This window comes from Microtus pennsylvanicus, chromosome 3 (assembly GCF_037038515.1).
Source record: "Microtus pennsylvanicus isolate mMicPen1 chromosome 3, mMicPen1.hap1, whole genome shotgun sequence".
Lineage (NCBI taxonomy): Eukaryota > Metazoa > Chordata > Mammalia > Rodentia > Cricetidae > Microtus > Microtus pennsylvanicus.
This window is the reverse complement of record NC_134581.1, coordinates 87908309-87931414: the sequence shown is the minus strand read 5'-3', so window position 1 is coordinate 87931414 and position 23106 is coordinate 87908309. Positions and strand designations below refer to the sequence as shown.

The following is a 23106-nucleotide window of genomic DNA, read 5'->3' as shown; positions in this document are numbered from 1 at the left end:
TTTTGCAGAATTAAGGCAAGCAAAGCTCTCTCAGGTGACTGCCCTTAAGGGAAGTCTTCTGGTTCGTTGCCCTTGATTAAATTCTTAGGAGCTTTCTGGCTCTTTCCAGAACAGTCATTTGTCCTTGAAGAGTGAACTTGGCAAACGAGAGTGGCTGCTATTAGTGTCTCATGGAAAAAATGTGAATAGAATTTGGACCCATGGAGTCAATGATGAGATATTCAGGGAGATTAGAGGGTCTGGCCTCGTGCTTATAGGCACAGTCAACCTTTTATTCTGATGTTATTAGGGGGTTGAGGTACCGATAGTTATGCATGGAGTATGGAGTTTGACTTGCGGTTAGAGATAAGGTACAGGTCACAGGATCGTGCTAGAAGACCCCCCAGGAAGCCGTGCTGGCCTGCGCAAAGGGTGAAGACAGTTCTACTATGTAAGACTTTCTATCTCATTGGAAACACAGAGAGGGTCCGGCATGAGGGCTGCCAACACTAGGTAGCTACTAGATATTCACAGACTTGGAAGACATTGGGATGGATCCATCCCCGTTTCCCTGGTAACCTTAGAAATAGGAGCATCACAATTATCCCCTAAAGATTTAACTACCATATGAAAAGTTAGAGCCTCAAGGTTTTGTTGAAGCCAACCAACAGAACCAACTGCTGGTTCAAGGAATGGAATCTGGGCTCTAACCTCTACCTAGGGTTCAGGTGTGACATTCCAATCTTTCCTCAAAGCATTACCCACTTTTGTCCCTTTCCTGTCAATCACTTAGAAAAGCCCACCCCCACAGGAAGCTGCCCGGGCTACTTTCTAATGTAAATCTGACCAGAAGCCCCTTCAATGTGGGCCACTCTCTCCCTTGGGAATACTTTACTTGGTTAAACTGTTTTCTCCACCACCACCTGAAATAAAGTCTGTGTTCTACACCCTGCACCTGGGACTCTTTCAAATCCATCTGATGAAGAACTTAAGGGTGGGAAGGTAAATGGAGCAGAGTGAGACCCTAGGACATCTCTTGGCATTTCCACCCCATTACACTGGATTTTCCTTGTCTTATTGTGGTAAGGCCTGGACTCCTCTCTCTTGGGTAGAGACCACAGAACTCTTCCTGTCTACAGCTCCCTTCTATGCCTGGACTTCTGTGCCTGGCCACAGACTCTTTCTGACTCTCCTACAATCTGACAGACCCTGGATCATTAGTTCTTGCTCCAAATATACCTTGTCTCCTGCTATCTCTGTGCTAAGATCGCATGGACTAGTTAGACACTCAGGTGCCTTTTTACCAAAAAGGACAGTCAAGGCTGTACCTGTTCAATGTGTTCTGGCTGTTTCTATTTCCAGCTGATAAAGTCAGTGTGTTTTCTGTAGCATAATACCAGACCTCCACGATGGGATCTTCTGGGTTTGGAACATTTTTACCAAACATTACCTAATATATTTTACTGGGTTCTAAAGGGAACTTAAAAGTTTTTCTGTGATACACTGGACCAAAATATAGACCTCCTTTTGGATTTCTTCTAGATAATTCCTGATATTTATAAAAAGGAAATTAGAGCTATACCAGAGAGAGGAAGTCATACCTTTTCTTTTCGATAGGCACAAAAAGTCCAAGTTTGATCCTTGCTTATCAGGGTGACCTGTGGGTTCTTGTCTTCTCTGACTGAAGGCATTTTGGGATTTGGGTGGAGTGTGTCGCCTGAACTTCCAACAAGATTTTAGACTTTGGTTCTTACCAAGGTAACTCCTGAATTAGCAGTACATACTACTGCAGTTTCCAGGCAATGTGTGGGTCCTGACCTTGTTGGTCAGGAGGACTGACAGTCCCCCATAGTTTGCTGGTTTGGCTTTCTTTGATGCAAACTCCTCTTCAATTCCTATCCATTCACCTCTCAGATGGATTCTTTATAATTAAAACAGAATTGACCACAACTGTAAGGAAGAAAAACGTGTGGGCCCACATGGCCAAACAACAAGGTTGGTGGGTTGAAAACAAAGCCAGAATAAGGTAGCATTGATCCTAAAGTGCTTTTACAACTGGGCCACTCTTGAAAATGACTCGCAAATGTTCTAAGCTACATTTGTACAAGCTTTATTTTACGAAAAGATGCAAATTTACGCTCAAGTTGTAAAAGTCTTCTAGAAATAGTAGGTGTCTTTAAATAAGATGGGCCCAATCAATAGACAACTGCCCCATCCTTGGAGGATTCTATTAAACCAAGATTATTAAAACCTTTGATAATCTGGTCACGCCCAGCACGAAAGTCCAGGTGCCCCATATCTAGAAACATTTAATGATATGATAACTCATCCTGCTAGCATCTCTCCCGTTCCCAGGAGCTGCTGGAGGAATCTGAACACCTTAGAGCCCAACAGTCGTTCTTGTTCCAGATCTCTAATCAAACAGGACCTGGAGAGTTTCTCAAATGAAAATATATAGAAAGTTGTTGACACCTCTCACAAAATTATAAGCCTTATTAAAAGATGCAAATATTATAAGATGATCTTTAACTGATTTTGAAAAAAAAAAACCAGACTGATTGAAGTGGGCAGATGGTATACAACAGATTCCAGATACCCCACAGAGCCCACAGCAGTTCCAGTGCCTTCCCTGAGCTGAGAATACGAGGTTACTACAAGAGACACACAAGGGGATGAGAAACTACATTGTTCACATAGTTTTTCATGAGGCAGAATATCTTTATGTAGTCCTGGCTCTCCTGGAACTCTCCATGTAGACCAGGCTGGCCTTGAACTCACAAAGATCGATCTGCTTCTGCCTCCCAAGTGCTGGGACTAGAGACATGTGCCACTATGCCTGGCTCATTGTCATTATGTGCATTGATGTTTGGACTACATGTAGGTCTGGGTGAGGGTGTTGGCTCCTTTGAAACTAGAGTTACAGACAGTTGTGAACTGTGCACTGGCTCCTCTCCTGGAGGAAATACACACAGACAAATGCCATGCCCACTTACGGGTCTCCTTGAAGCCACTTCTAGATACCACGCATTCCTTAGTCCTTCTCACATTTCCCGTCACTATGTTTATTTTGTTTTCTGTGCGTTGCTGTTCCGACTGCATATTTGTCTGTGTGTAGATGTTAAAATTCATTTGCTTTATTGATCAAATACTGAGGGGATTTGGATTTGGACACCAGGTTGGGGTTCTCATTTTCCATCCAGCTTTGCCTCACAGGCGCTATTTAACCTCTCTTGGATGGGTGGGACGGGGGTGGACAGCACACAGCTTGGAGCTTAGTAGGGTTTAGCATGGTGCAAGGCCTAGGCTCAGTCCCAGTGCCCCAAACAGTGGCAGTCACTCACTAAGCCTCAGTTCCCTCCCTTGTAAAACAGAGTTGAGTATATCAGGGCATCACTGTGAGGTCTGCATGAGTAACTCCTGCAAAGTCTAGTTTCCGGTACCACGTAGGAACTCATTCAAATGCCTGCTTCTCTCTTCCACGGTAATGCCATGCCAAGGAGGCATCAAGTCTCCAACACCAGTCCTGCCAGAGGACTTCAGTCACATGGGAAGGGGCACCTGCCGAGAATGTACTGCCAGCCTTCAGGTGTGCCGGACCTAGGGAAGGATGCATTTTAGCGAGTTTCACCCAACAATGAAATCATGACTAAGGCAGGCTAGCTTCCGATTTCCTGACAGTGTGAATGCCATTCATTTACTTGGTTTTTGTGGCCTCTGGTGTCCCCCTGCTCCTGTCTACCCAGGAGATGGTAGAGGTAACAACAGCTAACAATGTCATGAGCAGTTGTAATTGTTTTAGCATAAAGAATTCCTGAGATGAAGTCCCATAAATGTCATTCTTCGGATTTGTCCCTAAACTATTTTGAGGCTAAACTAGATTCAAGAGACGTTCATGGAACATTCGAGATTTTCCAGCCAGCTTAAGGCATCCAATTTTTTCTCATATTCAAACCACTCTGAAATTTATATCTCCTTTCCATATTTTTATTCATTCATGAATCACTCATCCAACACACCCTACCTTTGGCCAGAAGAATTTACCATACTAACAGAAATTAGTTGTCAATAAAATGTGATTGCGTATCTCTGACTCATTTAATTGCTGTCCCCATGTTTCATTCTGGGGCTCTTTATTTTTGTTTCTCTGCTTCTCCTTTTCCTTTTTGGTCCTTCTGCTTGGTCGTTCCCATTGCTCTGGCTTGTCCTTGTAACATGGCTGCCTCATCATCCCCAAACTGCTTAGGTCTTTTTGATCTCTTTATTCCACCTCCATGTTCTTTGGTCTCTTCAAGGTTTTGCACAGGGTCCTACTACTGGCTTTGTAGCCTTGGCTGTCCTGGAACTTGCTCTGGAGACCAGCTGGCCTTGAACTCACAGAGATTTGCATTAAAGGTGTGGCTTTGTTCTTTTTTTTTTAAAAAAAACTTTTAAACCCTTGATAAGATAAATCAGTTTGTAAATGTTAAAAATGGGCAGGTCTTTGGCCGTGGAAACAGATGCTCAAGTACGACCTCAACACATGACAAGCCACACTGCAAGTCGTCACGTGTAAGCATAGCTGAAGAAAATGAAGATGCTGAAAAGTGCCTCCAGTGTGTCTGGGAGAACTGATTCTCCTCCCTGCCATGGCCCCCTCAGCGTTTTCTGAATTCAAAATGTATGCTTTTCATACTGTCCTAGATATTTGTGGGGTAGCCATTTAGCTGAGCAGCTAGAACAGCTTCTTTCCCCCTGGTCGCTCTGTTAGAGAGGCCACTGAGGCCGCAGGGGGTGTTGGGTATGAAGCAGTGACAGCATGAGGGACTTTGCACACAAGGCTTCCCAGTCCACTGGCTTTCACTGACTGCTATTCAATTGAGAAGTATTTGTAGACAGTAGGCACTACCTCAGTCTTAATGCTGATCTCAGCTTGGGCCTCACAACCTCCAGGAGCCAGAGACCCCAGGAATTTAGTTCCAGCTGAACACAGCTGTCAATCTGTTCACAATTCCTAGAGGTCTTCTTCCCTCTCAGGGGAGCCTTAACAAGATGGGACATGTCGGGGTTTAGTCTGATGCTGCCAAAGGAGGGATCATGAAACACTGGTGCTGGCTGGCAAGAGGGGGAGCAGGAGAGAGAGGATTACAACAGCTTAGTAATTGTGCCCCCCTCCCTTCTCTCATGGGTTAGATGGGAGAAATGAGCCCTGGAAACTTCCAGGCAGGCACTTGGTCATGCCCCAGAGAACAACTGAGCTTGAATTTAAGCCAGACTTGAACATAGTCACCTCTTTCAAGGCCAGAGGCCAAAGGGAGCCTGCACTTGCTCAGCAGGTGGACTGGGCTAGTTTTTCTCAAGGCAATTAGGGCTCAGACTGCCATAGGCTATCTTTAAGTGTCTCCCCCAAACCATCACACATCCCTATAACTGGGGTACCTAGGTTTGGCCAGGTATCATCCACTAGGTCATTGTGATTTGTTTTAATCCAAGTGAAGATTCTTTTTTGATTTCTTTTGTTTGTTTTGATTTTGAGACTGGGTCTCTATGAAGTCGTGGCTGTCCTAGAATCCACTATGGAGACCAGGCTGTCCTTGAACTCACAGAGATCCACCTGCCTCTGCATCCGGGGTGCTGGGATTAAAGGCCTGTGCCACCACACCCTATTGAAGGATTCTCTTTTTAAAGGTTGGCTACTGAACACAGAGTGGAGTCCAGTGAATTACTGCTGACTCGCTAGCAGGACACTCCTCAGGAAGCGGGCAAGGACATCAGCCCTGCTTTTGTCCTAGGGACCAAACTCTGTAGGGCTGATCCTGTCACCCTCTGACTGGATCCGGAGTCTGGACTCCATGCCGTCACCCTCTGGAGCAGCAAGGTTCCATTCGCTAGTCCTTTTCTCTGCTGGGGTAGGGTGGGCATCAGGGGAGGGGATGGAGTGGTGGAACTATGGGGCACTTCAGATCTGTTCTCATTTTCTTTTAATTTTGTAAAAATTATTATTTTGTGTGGATGATTGTTTCTTGGAGACCAGAAGAAGGTGATGAATCCCCTGGAACCAGAATTACAATTGGTTTTGAGCCTCCACGTGGGTGTTAGAGATCAAAACCGGTCCTCTGGAATAGCAGTCGGGCTTTTAACTGCTGACCCATCTCTTCAATCTCAAGGAAAGGTTTTAAGTGGTCTTGTGGACTCTGGGATTGTTTTTGAGTTGGTGTTGACCCTTTGGAGAGACTAGCTTCCATGATGCTGACTCCAGAATACAAGAGCTGTGAGCAAAGAATTAAATGCTAGAAATAGTAGAAGTGCTAAATGACAAAGCAGGGAGACAAAGGACACGAGCCAGAGATGATGATGTTCACAGCAACGTCGGGCAAGCACTCTTGTGGGAAGCCTACATGTGGTGTGACTAGACCAAGAGCCTGAGACCATCTTTCCACCTATCATGGGCTGTTTAGGGTCCCATGAGCCTTTCCTGGAATACTCGTGGGTGCAGAAGCCCCAACTAACAGCCCTGGAGGTGTTGGGGAGTTGCACCCTGGAGCTGAAGTTTTAGATCATAATCCATCCAGTGTAGCCTGATGGGGACCCAGGACTTCACTTTCTCCATTGCACCTGACTCCCCCTGCTCCTTATGGTTGGGAGAAGTTTAAGAAGTTGTGGCTGTCCTAGAACCCACTCTGTAGACTAGGCTGTCCTTGAACCCGGATAAGAGAGCAGATGTCTCTATAGCCACGAAGCACAGACAGGATGGATGTCGAGAACAATGCTTTCTGGGCTCCAGGATCAGGTAACCAATAGGTAGCCGTGGCGGTGGTTAGTCAGGGTCACCTGAGGTTCCATTAGGTGTCTGAAGGAGCAGAAGCTGGGTGAGGGTGGGAGGAAATTTGTTGCATTCCTACTATGTTGCTGGTACTTTAGTGTGCAAGTTCAGCTTTAGTGGGATATAACTTCCATTATACAATCCCGCCATCAGAAGCGGTCTTCAGTAATTTTTTTTAAAATAATGTATTTACAAGGCTATGCAACTATCACCACGGTCAATACCAAAACCATTTCCTTTTCTTCTAGAGAACAATTGGCAGTCATCCCAGCAACTGGGCAGCCACTTCCCTACTTTTCTTTCTGTATAGGTCTGCCTATCCCAAACATGTCTGGCGAAGGATCGTAGACTATCTGGCCTCCGTAGTGTAAGTCTGCTGTAGAGCATTCCCTCATGCTGTGGCTTCCATCAGTCCGTCATTCCTCCTTGGGGATGAACAATTTTCCATTCTATAGGCATGCCACTTCTTATTCCCGGACAAGTGAAAACCACATAGGGCTGCTTTCTCCTGTAAGCCCTAATGAATAAAGCCGCTATAAACATCTGGGGGCAAGTATTTGTGCAGGACAGGGGTGGATTTCATTTCATCCGTCTTATAACAAAGCCACCTTGCACCAATCTGCAGCCTAGTGAGGTCTGACACCCAGGAGCTTCTCTCTATTCCTTTTGATTAGGATAGAGGGACAAGGACAAATAGGAGGAAAGGAAACGGAATTTCCTCCTTTCCAGGTCGCTGTACCTGGAGAGGGAGGAAAGGCATGCGTGAATGTGCGTCAGACCAGGCTCCACTGGGCTCTCGGGAGCTGGGGCTGCAGTGGGCTGTTTGCCAGGCATGGTTTGCCCATGAATCCTGGAAAGATGTCCCCTGTTCTTGCCTTTCTCGTTTCAATGACGGACACAAGAGTAGATCATGTTTTTACATACAAGGATGAATGAAAATATTTTGAAGTTCTGGAGGGAATGGGGTGGGAAGCCTCTGTGATGTCATTCAAAGAGAACCACACTCTGCGTGGGTTCTGCCTGTGGCAAGGAGGAGGCCATTCCAATGACCCAAAAGTAGAGCCCTGAAGATGGGAACCAGGCATGCGCAGAAGGTGGCTGGGTGGCTTGAAACTACAGGGTCACAGAGACTACCGGCTCTGCTTCCTTGTGGCCCCAGGGCTTTCCCAGAAAGCACCTTGATGTGGAAGGGTAGAGGGCGTGCCTCCCCATTAATGTAACTCTGATGGCTTGGCAGAGCTCGAGCCCAAACAGGTAATAATTGATCTTTGAAGGTCCCCTGGGGCACAGCAATAGAAGCTACAGGAAGACTGGTCCCCAGCTATTCCATGGGCTACCTCAAGCTGTGTCCTTCTCTTTACCCTTCAGGAAGTGCTATGCAGTGCACACTTGACACAGGTCACAGGAGCCCAGAGTGAAAGGCTGCACAGACAATGGTGTCCCTGGGGCTGTTCCTCCCACCCCTTCTATTCCTTCAGGAGTGGCAGGACTTTGTAAGGTAAGTTTAGGCTCCGTTCTTTGCTATCCCCAGGGTTGTTGAAGCTCCTGTCTGTCTGTCTGGTACATCTAAATGTCCCCTTTATAGCTGAGGAAGCTGAACCACTACATGGTCATGCAGCACCCAGTATAAGCAAATCAATGACTACCTTTTGTTTCAAATCCTCAAACCCACTTGTCACATTCTACCCTGGTGACTCGATGGGACCGGAACAGGGAAATACACAACATTAGTTAGACTATGGGAGCAGAAGGTATTCTACATGCCTCTCCAAACACAAGGGCTGACACTGAAGGCTCCCAGCTTTATCTGTGTATCAAGCTGAGTTGAGACAGCCATTGCCTGTGGATGCAGGACTGGTTTCCATGTTCCTCCTCCCTAGGCTTCAGTGGACCGTTGCCTTCTCAGTAACTAATGTCAAGGCTGGGAATTCTCTATCTTTTCTCTAAAGCAGAGCTTACAGTCTTGTTGCAGACAGTGTTTGGGGCTCTCATTCATATGGAATTCATTTATTTCTGGGCTGAAAGGAGTGAGTTGATGTAATAGCAACCCAAACCACAGAGAGTTAGAAGGGTCAGGCTAATAACAGGGTTTGCGAGCACATAATAAATAGGAGTTTTATAAACATTTAAATTCTTTCATGAAATTGCTGTGCCATTTGAGGTGGGTGGCTTGACATGTGAAATTTAAGAATCGTGTCATTACCGATGTGTCCCGTTTCCAGCCTCGCAGCCTCCACCCAAACACACACTGTTATGAGATACATGAGTGCTCGGTGATTATTTGATTTGCAAAAAATTGTTCCTCACTTTATAAAATAATCCACTCTAGAATTCCTTTAAATATCTAATATCCTCCTGTGTGTGTAATATGACTGCTTCACAGTCTCTGCCCCAGGCTGCCTGCTGAGAAGATATACTGGTTTCCCTGGAAGATTATATGCCCAGACACCTCCAGTGGAGATGTTCTCTGCTTAATAGAAGTAAGAATCAGATGCCATTAGACCAGGAAAGCCTCTGGATCGTTGTGTTAATTTAATTTTCAATCCTAAATTTATTAGGAATCAGAATTTACTGTTAGGGCAAGTACTCTCAGAAAGGCCTGGACCGAGACCAAGTCTGAAAACTTGAGTCAAAGTTAATTTCATGAGAGGCAGAGAGGGTCCTTCTGACTCTTTCTGTGTGGAAGAGTCTGGCCTACCCTATCTGCCTAGGATGGTACCCAGGATTCTGAAGGGAGCTGTCCCATCTGTCCAGACTGTGGTCTTGTGTGTTGGGCAGTCCTAGGTCTCTTCCTCACCATCAGATTGAACCGCAAGCTGAAGAAGGTGCAGACAGCCTGTAGACATCTGTGGCATCTCCAAGTGGAGGGCACTGTTTCTCCAGCTGCAGGCCATTGCCCATACTCAAGCCATATAACCTGTAGAAGGAAGGAGAGTTTTCTTTCTCTTCCTTCTTTCCTTCTTTCCTTCTTTCCTTCTTTCCTTCCTTCCTTCCTTCCTTCCTTCCTTCCTTCCTTCCTTCCTTCCATGCTCCCTTCTTTTTCAGAGACAAGAGTTTGTCTGTGTAGCCCTGCCTATCCATGAATTCTCTCTATAGACCAGCCTGGCCTCAAACTCTCCCTTCCGAGTGCGAGGATTTAAGATGTGTGCCACCACTGCCCGGTGAAGCAGAGAAATTGATGGTGTCAAGTCTTCTCCTGCACCCACAGTCACCTCTTCGTTCCACCAGCATTTTGACCATTTCTGAGCTGTCCAGGACTTTGAAGGGTACATCTAGTGACACCAGTGACCCTCAGACCCAATCCAATGTGCCCTGTGCCCTTCTAGTCCCCTCGTGGTGCCTTTGCATAGACTCTTCCTTGACCCAAAACCTCATTCTCTCCCCTCTAATCAGACCTCGCTTCTTCATCTCTTAGTAGCTCACACCATCTGAGTTATTCCTCACACAAAGCAGGGAAACGTGTGCCAAGCTGCCATTTCCGCACACAGCGAGCAGGTGTTGAAATCATGTTTGCCTTCTGTAGCTATTTACAGATGTTCTGGGTATGTCATAGAGCTTAAAAACAAAGATCCTTCTAAGCTTTATGCTTGTTTTTCTACTTTGTGACTTTGAGCAAGTTGCATAACATCTCTGGGCCTCAGTTCTCAGGCTCTCAGAACTGTTATGAGATCCAAATGCAACTGACTGATGCAGGTTGTGTGTGTGCTTGGGGCCCCCATGATGTCCGTAAGCAGTGCCTCTCTTGTGCTCCAGGGGGTGCTGTACACACAGCATGCAACAGTGTCTCCTGGAGTGATCAGCTGGCTAGAGGAGCCTCCTGGGGCCCTTCTTTTTGTCACTCTGCCCTTATTCTCATTTTTTAAGACTGGAGGAAGTGATGGAGGCCATTGTCTTTATCCATTTTGGGGACAAGAGTCTTCATTTTTAACTTCTTCCCCTGTCAACTCAGGCAATAAAGCAGAGCTTTTCCTCCTTGAGGCATAGTGTTCCTGGGCTTAGATGGGAAGATGGGAAGAAAATTTCAGGCAGAATCCTGGGAGCTTCCACTGTGTGCCTGCCAGTTTCTCATACCCCCTAACTCCCTGGGGTGGAGGTCTGTTCTCTGTTGCCATCTTCATAGACCCCGGGGAAGTGCTCCTCTTAAAAACTCTGGACAAAGCCGAGACCAAGCATCCTCCTTTGCAAGGCAGTGCGTACCACCATTTTCAAAGGACCTTAAGAAACAGCTGCACTAGGAAATCTACCAGGAAACCACACAGAAGTTCCCAGCATCCACACTACGGCCAACACGTGCTGCCCCCAAGACTGATACTACTTCACGGACATCTTCTCTGAGTGCGGCTTTGGCTGTTCGCAGCCTGGCTCATCCAAAGGAACAATAGAGTTCCCAAAGCCTCCCACTGGGGCCTGAAGCAGAGATCTTTGGTGATCCTCTCAGGATGCACAGTGAATCCACAAGTTAGCTAGACAACATCTAAAACCTGAACGTGCAGACTTTAAATCATTGCAGTGGCCTTCCGCGTATTATTTAGTAGCTTCCATGAGTCTCTACGTCTTTATAGCAGAGCAATACTATGCAGAGTGGTGCATGCTCACGTGACTTCTGCAAGCAAGGAGGGAGTAGTGTCAATTTTCACCATTAGCTCACAGTTTTGTCACTGAGCTCCAGGTATCTGCCAGTCTCCACCCCCAAAACCTTTGGGTTGTTGAGTTACTCGCCTGGCATTTTTACATGAGTGTTGGGGATTTGAACTCAGGTAGGTCCTCATGGTTGCAAAGCAAGCACTCCAACTCCTCAGACCTAGGGTGAACAGAGAGTGTTTGTCAATGATGTCTGTGACACTGTCTGCTCACCAAAACCTGATTGTGGGCATCAGGGAAGAGACTGCCCTTTCAGGGAACAAGTGTAAATAGTAGTGATGCTGGTCACACGCTAGTTAGTTGCTGTGGCAACCACATTATGCCTAGGTAGCAGGCCTTTCTAAGAAAAGGCTCTGCCTTTTTATTGACCAATCCTTCATGAATCATCTTTGCTTTTTCTAGGCTGCTACTCCTATCAGGAAGTGGGCTTTCTGAAACCAGCATCAATCATAGATGCCACATATGGCCAGAATATTTCCCTCCCCTTTAAGGAGCCTTTTCTCCTCTGGTGCAGTTACAGGTTGACTATGTGCTAGTCCATGGTGGTAAGAGCTGGTGAAATTTGGCTAAACTGCTGTGCTGGTTTCAGTTTGGGAACCATCAATAAATATTGCCACTGTCGTATGCTCTCAGGACATTGTGTATTCTGCTATACGATATTTGGCGGGATAGTATTCGAGTTATCTCACAGATGAGGAGATAGCTCAGAAAAGCAGGGTGACTTGCTCAGCTCACCTGGTCACTAAATGGCACAGCTGGAGTTCAAGTTCAGACCTGTGGACACAAGTTAGAACACTTCTACTACGTCAAGCTGCTTCTGGTCGTTTCCTGTTCTGGGAACACTCTTGGCCCATGTCCCCTATCTTCCTATAACTTCCCATGCAAAACACACCAACTCATTCAGATAATGGGGCTGCAGCTAGGAGGCCCAGAGACACCCTCAGCACTGTGTGCCTGTGAGATGCCCCAGACCATGTGATCGCTCTAGCTTGTTCTCAAGCATCCTTCTGAAAGGAGAGAAGGACCCTGGAAGACACTCCATATAGGCTACTCTGATTTCCTGAGGGAGAAGTCATGAGGCACACTCATTCCCCACAGTGACGTATTTTCCCATGCATTACCCAGTCTAGCCTGGCAAAGGCATGGGGGCATGTAATACCTAGGATGTAAGGTTGAGAAGAACTGAGTCCAACTGACCCCTCTGAGTTCTACCTGAAATAAACCAGATGCTCAGTTATGCCAAGGACATTAGAGGTAAGTTCTGACATGCCCAACCAAATGTCTGCCACTTTGTGGGTCCCAGATAGATGAGAGGCAGCCCAGAAAGCCAGGAGATTTGAGGCTCCAAGGGCTCTGCAGGGTTGTAGATCCAACAGGGAGGCTGTTCTCAGCCATCCTGAGATGATTTCCACAGAAAAAGAGGAAGCCCTCTACAGAAGCAATTGCATTTTTTTTTTGGACTTTTCAGAAAAGATGGGCTCAAGAGGCCACCTCCACACAGCCCATGGGTACCATTTTAGTTTGGTGCATGATAATTACTGAGTGACTTCTCTGGGAGTGGTTACAAAGTAAGGGTCATTCCTTCTTTGCTCCTATCACGGCACCTGGTACTTAGTAGGTGGTCAATGAGTAGAGCATGTGCCCAAATCTATTAAGACATCAGAGAGGACACCCAGAGTCCCAGGGATGCATGACTGGACGACCCAGAGATGTTTGTTGACTTCAACTGCTTCTTGGTCTGAGGCAGACCAATTTTGGAGAAACATGAAGTTCTTTTGTATCAGAGTTACCAAGGGACTAGAGACAATGATATGGCACCTGATTTTGGACCACCTGGTCCACATTTCCTATTCTAACAATTGACTCCAGAAACATCCTAATGTTAGCTGAGCTTGCATAGGAGCCATGAAGAGTCGAGTTGAAAGGCACAACAGCCCCTGTAATTTGAACTTGGAATGAAAGCGTTGACCCCCATCTCTCATACACAGTGGTCACTGAGCTGCCAGAGCAGGGGGAAGGTCAGAGTGATAAGTGCCCCAAGAAACCCCTTCTCCAACATGAAGTATTCTTGGGCAGAAGCCCCCAAAACAACCTCTGCGTGTAGGTTCTTATTAGCAGGAAGAGCTAGCTTTGCTGGGGTAAATGCTGCATGCAAATGAAGCGTGTGTTTTTAGAGCAACAAGCCGACTCTGGAGGAAGATGTCTTTGCTTCCAAGGACCTTTATGCAGAGGTGTCTCAGGCTGACTTAGAAGTACTGGTTGGCCAGGCGGTGGTGGCACACGCCTTTAATCCCAGCACTGGGGAGGCAGAGGCAGGCGGATCTCTGTGAGTTCAAAACCAGCCTGGTCTACAAGAGCTAGTTCCAGGACAGGCTCCAAAACCACAGAGAAACCCTGTCTCGAAAAACAAAAACAAAAACAAAACCCAAAAACAACAACAAAAAAAGTACGGGTTGTCTCTGTAGCACTGATAGGATGGGTGTTCATTTCAGATCCAGCTTATCCTGTGGGTCTGTGGCAGTTCTGAGTGGTTTGGTCCTGCCTGACTTTGCAGCCCCAGGCTGCACCAGCTTCCGTCAACACTCTCTCCGGTGTGTTATCTTGGGTCTTCTTTCTTCTCCCAATGCACTTGTTTTTCTTCTGCTGCTCTTGCCTGGGACACACACACACACACATACACACAGTTATATGCAGGGTGGCCACAGTTACACGTCTCACTGTTACATTGTTACAGGACTTCTTGTAAAGTAGCTCTTCTGGGTGGGGGAGGTGATGGCTACTGAGCAGTAAAGGAAAACCGTCAGTTCTCACCATTTACAAACACATCCACCTGTTTATTTATCATAACTCAGCAACTCTTTATGAAGCCCTTGCTACCTGTGACTCGATCACATCTTTAGGGGTTGGCTTCTGCTCTCAATAGGCGCTCCCTGGAGGGTACCTGTTGTTTCCTACCACAGCGACAGTCCTCTAGGTCTGTTTGGACTCATCTGTTCCTCTCCCTTGGGCCACCTGGAAGATGCATGTTGACAAGGACAATCAGCCATGATTGTCTAACACAGTGACTGGTACACACAGTAGTGTCAGCATATCCCTATGGACTAATGATAGCTGAATATGTTTAATATATACAGAAAGGTGTTTGCAGTTGCTCAAAACACAACCTTGGATAGATCCATAGTTAACAGGAAATCTTATGGAAAAGTTGTACTTATGGGGTTACATAAACCACACTGAGTTCCGACATAGTCAGCTCACCTTCTCATCTGACTGTGAGCCCCTTGAGAACAGGAAGAGTTCTGTTTATCTTTCAGATCCTAAGGAATACGCAGACAGCCAATGAGCAGCAAGTGTCTGGGAAAGTCTTGCTTTCTGCAAATGTCCTATTTATGGAACAAGAATGCTGGGGCATAAAGAGCAAGTGGCAATAATGCAACCCACTTGTTTTGCCAGCCACCAAGGATACGTGGGTAAACATTAGCTAATGTGTAGCCCTTTGCTTGCTATTAAGATTTAGTGATTTCAATAGAAAGGAACTTAAAAGCCAGGACACATTATATAACCTAAGACCCTGGCGATAATCTCTAATTGCCCAGTCGTTCATAAATGCACATCGGCTCTGTCTGTGGATAGATTAAATGACACGGTCCTGGCAACGTGGGATCTGAATGACAGCAGATCCGCCGTGTGGCTGATGGGTTTGGTGAGTGGATGGATTTACTTGTTTTCTTAGTTCTCCTCACTCTTTCATCAAACAGATCAACACCGTATGCTAATCCAGTACGTGTAAGGTGCGCGTCCAGTAAAGCCCAGTTTTCCCAGATGAAACTCCACAATAGTATCTCAGTGTCTTACATAACAGTGGCTATTGTCCAGGGAGATTAATGCGGTATCTTGTTTCTTCCTGGTATGAGCTTACTCTTGTCTTGTAAACATGTCCCCATCTATGTCTCTCCATCCACCTGTATCTTTGACCACTCGGAAAGGTTAGTATTCATTATGTTTCAGAAAATTGACTGGGAGATTGATGATAACTAATTGTTTCTAGCCAAAAGTTATTTGGCACGACTTAGGAGAACGGCAAGAGGGCCATAGACCGTGGCAAAAGAGAGGGGGGCCATGCTGGGATCCAATCCACATTTGCTGCCCAGGACCTCAGCTGGTGGTTTGTCATGTCTTAGCATGACGGTATTCAAGCCATGTGAGGCTTGAAAAAAAATATACCTATATATACCCAACTTCAGGCTTGGTCTGAGTACAATCATTTGTGTTAGTTTAAACCACATGACTCCACTCTTTAGCTGCTGAAAACTAATCCAAGCAAGCATCATTCAGAAGCTTATGGTTCATTTGTCTGGCTCTGAAAGAAGTCAGTCTTCCTACAGACAATTCCCAATAACACCACTTGCTTGCTTTTCCCACGATGGAGGCTGCAGAACGGAATGTGTCCAGAGTGCTGGTAAGTGCAGACAGCCTGGGGAAAGCTCTGTGGGCTGCTCGCTGCTCCTGTTCTACCGCTTGGAAGGCCAGGAAGTGAATGTCATATTTTGCCGGCACGGTCATGGAAAACCAAACTTAATTGGGGATGTGACTTCACTTTACAGAAATACCCTTCACCTTCAAAGTGAAGCAAATTTTAGAAAGGTTGGAGAATGGTGGAGGGAATGAAAAACTTGGAGTTTGGTGTTTCAGAAGTCATCTTGAATTGTAACGTGTGGTGAAGGGTGTGTGGCGAAGGCTGTGTGGGTTCCGTGGGTAATGCCGGTCTTAGAACTGGTGGGATGGGGCTGGAGAGATGGCTCAGTGGTTAAGAGCATTGCCTGCTCTTCCAAAGGTCCTGAGTTCAATTCCCAGCAACCACATGGTGGCTCACAACCATCTGTAAAGAGGTCTGGCGCCCTCTTCTGGCCTTCAGGCATACCGACAGAATATTGTATACATAATAAACAAACAAACAAACAAACAAACAAACTGGTGGGAGTCAACCTGTAAGGAAGTGTGAGCTTCCAGGATTCCAGGAACCCCGGCAGGAGCATCTGCCACTTGAAAGTGTGAACCAGGCTACACCTGGGTGCTTGAGCAACGGGAGGGAGAAACCAGGGAAGCAGCCTTTGCCCTGTGTGTTCCCTACCTGGGGCCATCCTCTCCTGTGACTTTTGGGGACTTGAGGTCTGTGAGGGATGGACAGAGCTCTCTGGGTGTATAGAGCTTATGCAACTCTCTTGGTATCTATTTCATGTTCTTATTTTTGGAGCCTGGCCTTTCCATTCCAACCCTCTGCTATGTCTGTGCACTGCTTCTCACTGCTTCTGCTTGGTCCAGCCCCTTGTCTTTTCACCTGGGTTAAGGCCAGGAACAAGACACTGAGGAATATTGCTTTTGTTTAAAATGTGTCGCCGAGCTGGTTTCGCTTCCTAGTTCTTACGAGCAAACACATTTTTCAAGGGGGATTTTGCGATCTATTTTTAAAAATATCTTTGCATTTAATAAAAAAATACCACAAAGACCGTGTTAACCACAATGGGCACACCTTGATTTTTTGGGGTGGGGGAAGAGGAAGAGGTATTCTAGGCTTAAGACCCTTGAGTTTCACTGCTGTTGACTGTTTAGGGGAAAGCCCCAACACTGTTTTGCTGGAAACCTCTCTGTCTCTCTCTGTCTCTCTCTGTCTCTCTCCCTCTCTCTCTCTGTCTCTCTCTCCCTCTTCTTCCTTCCCTCCTTCCCTTCCTATGTCCTTCCCCTTTTCCCCCTCTTTCTTTCTCTCTCACACACACTGAAGTGCCTCATCCAGTCCCTGTATCACCCACTCACGCTGATGGAGAGAGTGGTAAACACTCAGTCTGAAGTAGCAGGTGAGATCTAGGAATGAGTTAAACATGGCTCTACCTTCACAGAACATATGTGAAGTCAGGTAAAGTCAGTGTTCATCAGAATGGAGCCCAGCTGAGGGGAGTATAGACTACTGTTTAAAGTCTTGGCAGAACACGTGAGAAAGCAAGGACAGGCATGTGCACCCTCAGCCAGAGGCTGCGAGATCACCTGCTCGGCTGTGAGCTCTGCTAAGGAGTCCTGTCTTCAGGTGTTCTAGGGGAGCACAGCTTCAGGCTAGAGTATTTGATAAGTGAGCCGAAGTATGACTGGAACTGAGTGGGTGGGTACGGGTGAGGGTATGACTTGGGGGAAGTCATCTAGTATTTTCCAGTCTTAGTTCCTCCATCTAATAAACAAAGGAACTAAAATGGGTCAGGATGTCTCTTGATGTATTGGTAGAGCAGACAAGACAATTTAGTGGATATATTGATGAATTTCCTTTTTTTTCAGTTAATTATTTCATATATCACAAAAATACAAATAGTGCCCTAGCCTTATGATTTCACAAAGATTATTATATAGCAATTTTAACGCAGAGGAGATGATTTGCATAATATCCAATAGGCAAAAGTACAGATTAGAATGGGTCACCTCTTTTTTTTGAGTCAGGGTTTTTCTGTGTAACAGTCCTAGTTGTTCTGGAACTTGCTTTGTAGTTCAGGCTGGCCTCGAACTCACAGAGATCTGCCTGCCTCTGCCTCCCAAGTGCTAGAATTAAATACGTGTGCCACCATCGCCCCGCCGGTGACCCCGTTTTTAAATCCCTGAGGTCAGCAAATGCCTGAACATATTAGCTATTAGTAACTCTCCACTTGGTGTCTTCTCCACTTATGTGACGTAGCAGCCATGTAAGATTTACGCTGGCACCCAGAACAAAGTAGTTGGTGTGTGCAAATGAGTAACCAGCCTGATGATTTGAATGCTCTTCTCAGAGGTGGCTGAGTGTGTATGTGTGTCACCCACATCACCGCTGCTCCAACTGTGATCTTACCTGCCCCCTTTGATGTGTTTTCAGATCAGGGCCCTGACAGAGAGGATGTTCAAACATCTTCGGAAATGGTTTGTCATGCACATCTTCGGGCGTTCACGGCAACGAGCCAGGCTGGTCTCCAAGGATGGAAGGTGTAACATAGAGTTTGGCAATGTAGACGTGCAGTCAAGGTTTATATTCTTTGTGGACATCTGGACAACTGTACTTGACCTCAAATGGAGGTACAAAATGACCGTGTTCATCACAGCCTTCCTGGGGAGTTGGTTCCTTTTCGGTCTCCTGTGGTATGTGGTAGCCTATGTTCACAAGGACCTCCCAGAGTTCTACCCACCCGACAATCGCACTCCTTGTGTGGAGAACGTTAACGGCATGACCGCAGCCTTTCTGTTTTCTCTGGAGACTCAGGTGACCATAGGCTATGGATTCAGGTTTGTGACGGAACAGTGTGCCACTGCCATCTTCCTGCTCATCTTCCAGTCCATTCTCGGAGTGATCATCAATTCTTTCATGTGCGGCGCCATCTTAGCCAAGATCTCTAGACCCAAAAAACGTGCGAAGACCATCACCTTCAGCAAGACTGCGGTGATCAGCAAGCGTGGTGGGAAGCTCTGCCTCCTCATCCGAGTGGCTAACCTTAGGAAGAGCCTTCTGATTGGCGGTCACATATATGGCAAGCTCCTGAAGACCACCATCACTCCTGAAGGAGAGACCATTATTTTGGATCAGACCAATATCAACTTTGTTGTCGATACTGGCAACGAGAATTTGTTCTTCATCTCCCCGCTGACAATCTACCATGTCATTGACCACCACAGTCCTTTCTTCCACATGGCAGCAGAAACGCTTCCCCAGCAGGACTTTGAATTAGTCGTCTTTTTAGATGGCACAGTGGAATCCACCAGCGCAACCTGCCAGGTCCGCACATCCTACGTGCCAGAGGAAGTGCTCTGGGGCTACCGTTTTGTCCCCATCGTATCCAAGACCAAGGAAGGGAAGTACCGAGTGGATTTCCATAACTTTGGTAAGACGGTGGAAGTGGAAACCCCGCATTGTGCCATGTGCCTTTACAACGAGAAAGACGCCAGAGCCAGGATGAAGAGGGGCTACGACAACCCTAACTTTGTCCTGTCCGAAGTTGATGAGACAGATGACACCCAGATGTAGCGGTGGCTTTTTCTCCTGCAGAAAACCTTCTGTGAACCGAGGGGCTGACTGTGTTCTGGAGCGACCAGCAGGTGGGGGTGTGAAAGCAGGGTGAGAAACTGCCAGGTCTACCAGTGTGGTCACCCCTGAGCCCCATGGCTATGACTCCAAGACTCACATCTCTAAAGGCTGCAGTAGAGAGCACTTGATGGACAAATGTGACTTAAGCTGGCATATGGAAGCCATAGGAACTCATTTGGCGTCTTTCCTATCACTGCGTGAGCTCATCCAGTGCTGATGGGAACAAAGTCACCCAAGGTCGCACGGACAGACAATGTAGATACTTGTAGAAGACTCCTGGAAGATGTTAGGAGCTTTTTATAGCTTCGAGAACTAGCCATATTTCCCACTTGATTCTATGGATTAGAAAATGCCACTTTTATCTTAAAATAGACTTTTATCAACGGAAAATCTGTCCCCTGAGTTGGGGAAAGTGAGTCAACCAATCGCTGACAATAAGAGACAGTCATACAAAGAATGACTAAGGCTTCTAAGACTAATGACTAACCTTCTCAAGTGCCTGTGTTTGAAGCCTTCATCTGAGTCTGGGTCATGTGTTTCCGAAGGAGTAAAGTATCATCCAGTGACTCTGCACCTCTCTGAGCCCAAGGCAAAGAGGAGCAAAAAGTCCCTGGCAAGCTTTGTGACTTACCCAGTTGCTGTGGTCCATCTAGAATTTGGCCTGAATGATCTCCTATGGTCCATGAAACAGAGGCCACGTCCATTCTCTAGACGCTAAATGAACAACCTCCTGCAAAGAGAATGTTTGATTGAAAGTGCTGCTGATGAGACTGGAGAGAAGGCTCAGTTCGTAAAGAGCTTGCTGTGCAAGCATGAGGACCTGGGTTTGGACCTCCAGCAAGCACACAGAAGGCCTGACTTGGTAGCAGTAACCCTAGCACTGGGAAGGCCGATGTAGGAGGATGCCTGAGGCTTGCTGGCCAGCTAATGGGTGAGGTCCAGTTTCAGTGAGACTGCTTAAAAAAGGAATTTGAAGGGGCTGGAGAGAAGGTGGTAAAAAATACTGTGGTTGCTCTTCCAGAGAATCCAGGTTTGATTCCTGGCACCAACATGGTGCTTCACAACCGTCTATAACTCCAGATTTCGGGCATCTGATTCTTTTCTGACCTCCATGGACACCAGGTGTACAGACACACTTGCAAGCAAAACACCATACACATACAATTCAAAAAATTAAGGTGGAGAATGAGGAAGATATCTTATGCCAATTTTTGATCTACTAATCTACACACACACATACCCACAGAAAGAGATCTGTGGTGGTATTTCTTATAATATTTAATGGATGGGTTATGGGGCTACAGGTCTATTAAAAGAGTTTTTATTCCTAGCTCTTACAAGATGATACCGACTGTGAAAGCAGTCAGCTTGGAAGCGGGTGCAATGCTAACACTGGACAGTTCTACATTTCTCTTTTTAGTGCTTGAACTGAAATTCTCGGTACGAAGGAGGAGGAGGAGGGAATGAGCCAGTCCCCACAGTCAAGATGCTGCCGGTCCTCTGTCCATGAGGGCCATCCCTACGTCTTCCAAAGGGAAGGGTTTTGCAGGAGAACTTACTTCAAAGGAAGGTTCCGATGTGAATGTCTGCTTGTTCACCTCCCCACCTGTGTTATTCTGAATGCGCCTTGAAAAAGAATGTGGAATTCGAAGCTGTCGAAAAGTCAGAATATTTTCAGTATGTGATTAATAAATTTCTGAAACTGCGTGAGCAAAAAAGCGTCACCTATGCGTTAACTGACAGGATGACTGAGAAAAATATTCTTGCCAAGGTAGACTTTCTCTTGGAGAGGGGTGGGACCAGCAGGAAGGTGGCAAACTGCGAACGTTTGTTGTCTAGACTTCCGAGGAGGAAATGAGCTGGGCTGCAGACATGCCCCTGCCGGTCCAGCGACAGCACATCTCTCCAGCATGAATCTCGGTGCAGCGAAAGACAGCTACAAACGCTGAGTAGGGAAAGCTCTGCTCTTCTCAGTTAGGGGTTGAGTTTGTACAGGTCTATACACACTCACACTTGCCGTGGTCCTGACCACTGGGAAGAGATGGGGTTAAGGTGCACACCCTGTCAGTGGCCGCAATGGGGAACACATCTGGCCCACACGGACGGTTACTCTGTGCTTGTAAATCTTTGAATCTATGACATAATTTGCTGACCAAGCTAGAAGAAATTAACTATCACAAGCCCAAGGGAGCTGGAATTCTCTGCTGGCCCATACACAGACAGAGACCGTACCACTCTGCAGCTCCTTATAAACCAGCAGAAATGCCATTCATTAAGGTCATACACTCAGAATATACTACTCCGCTCTCTCTGCTTCCTGGCAGTGGTTTGGCTACATCTGATTGGCACGTTTCTGGTTTACTTCTAAACATTCCTCTATCAGAACCCAGGAACCCTGCACTTGGAGTCTCCTCGTTTTAATACAAATTCGCTAGACCCATTATACACATCTCACAAAGCTTGTAGGAAGTGGGCATCGGGGTGGTAACTCTTGAGAGTTCTCAGGAAGGAGTGTTTGGGGCTCAAAACCAGAATGAAAAGCCTTGGGCACTGGAGAAAGGGTGGTAACAAGGGGACAAAGATCAGTAAGGAAAGAAAACGAAGGGGAAGCAGATGGCATTGGAAGACCGTGGGTTGTAGGTGAATGCCAGGGTGAAAGGCCAGCTTTTTATTCAGCCCAGAAACCCTTTTCCCAACAGGCCCTACCTGACCACATCAGAACTGTTATTGCTTCTTAGCAAGCTGCCTTACTGTATTTACTGTTCTTCAGCCATTTCCAAAGAGGTTCTATATTTCTTAAAGAAAAACTGCAACCTATGGCACACTGCTATAGTCAAACTTGTCCTTGGTGCGGATCCCTTTGGGCTTGCCCAATTGATCTCTGTTACTGTAGAGATACTGCCATGGAGAACTGGATCCCATTTGAACCTTCCTAGTCAATATTTAGGGTGAATATTTGGGAGGCTAAAGGGCAGAAAGAAAAGATCCACCCCCCCCCCAGTCATAGTGAGAGTATTAGAATGTCCATTTCTACCACTAAGGATATTAGGGATAAACCTCCTGGGTTCATGGCTGGAAGGCTTAGGCTTCATCCTTTATGGAGGTTTTTCTTAAACTCAGAAATGAGTCTTCAACAGTGCTTCTGTGACTGGTATGGAGACTCATCATTTTTCTAGAACAAACAATAGGGAAACATCTAAAGGCAAGAATGCAAATGAACCCTAGGCCCCGCCCCTGGGCCGTTGCTGTCTGCCATTACAGGAAGTGTGTGTCAATCAAAGCTTGACAGGGGAGATAGAGCATTTTTATTTTGGAAGCCAGAAGTTTAAGAACAATGACTGGAATTTCCTCTTTCTGTCCAGCAAGGGCTGCATGTCACTGGGGAGATAAAAGTCCAGGGCTAGGGAAAAAAGGTTATCGGGAACTGTGCAACCCCGAGTCATGTGGGGGGCACGCGGGAGGAGGGGTTTGGGAGGAAATCTATTTCAATGTCTGTCATTAAGTTTCCATTAAAAGAACATTCGGTTAGGAATTCAAAAATAATTTAATCTCTCCAGCCAGATGCACACAGCTGGACTTTTGGAGAGGAGCCCTGCAGAAG

The 23106-nt window shown here is 46.5% G+C and overlaps 1 protein-coding gene across 2 annotated transcripts; it reads left to right on the top strand.

The window, feature by feature from the left end:
• The first annotated feature begins 8144 nt into the window (after positions 1-8144).
• Kcnj1 (potassium inwardly rectifying channel subfamily J member 1) lies at positions 8145-19445 on the top strand. 2 transcript variants are annotated; one of them, XM_075967955.1, is made up of 2 exons: positions 8145-8276; positions 18306-19445. In XM_075967955.1, exon 2 carries the CDS (start codon positions 18327-18329, stop codon positions 19443-19445), a length of 1119 nt encoding a protein of 372 aa, XP_075824070.1. In that variant the 5' UTR covers positions 8145-8276; positions 18306-18326. The 2 variants fall into 2 exon arrangements, with proteins under 2 accessions (XP_075824070.1, XP_075824069.1); XM_075967954.1 differs by lacking the exon at positions 8145-8276 and adding an exon at positions 15843-15878.
• The last annotated feature ends 3661 nt before the right edge of the window (positions 19446-23106 follow it).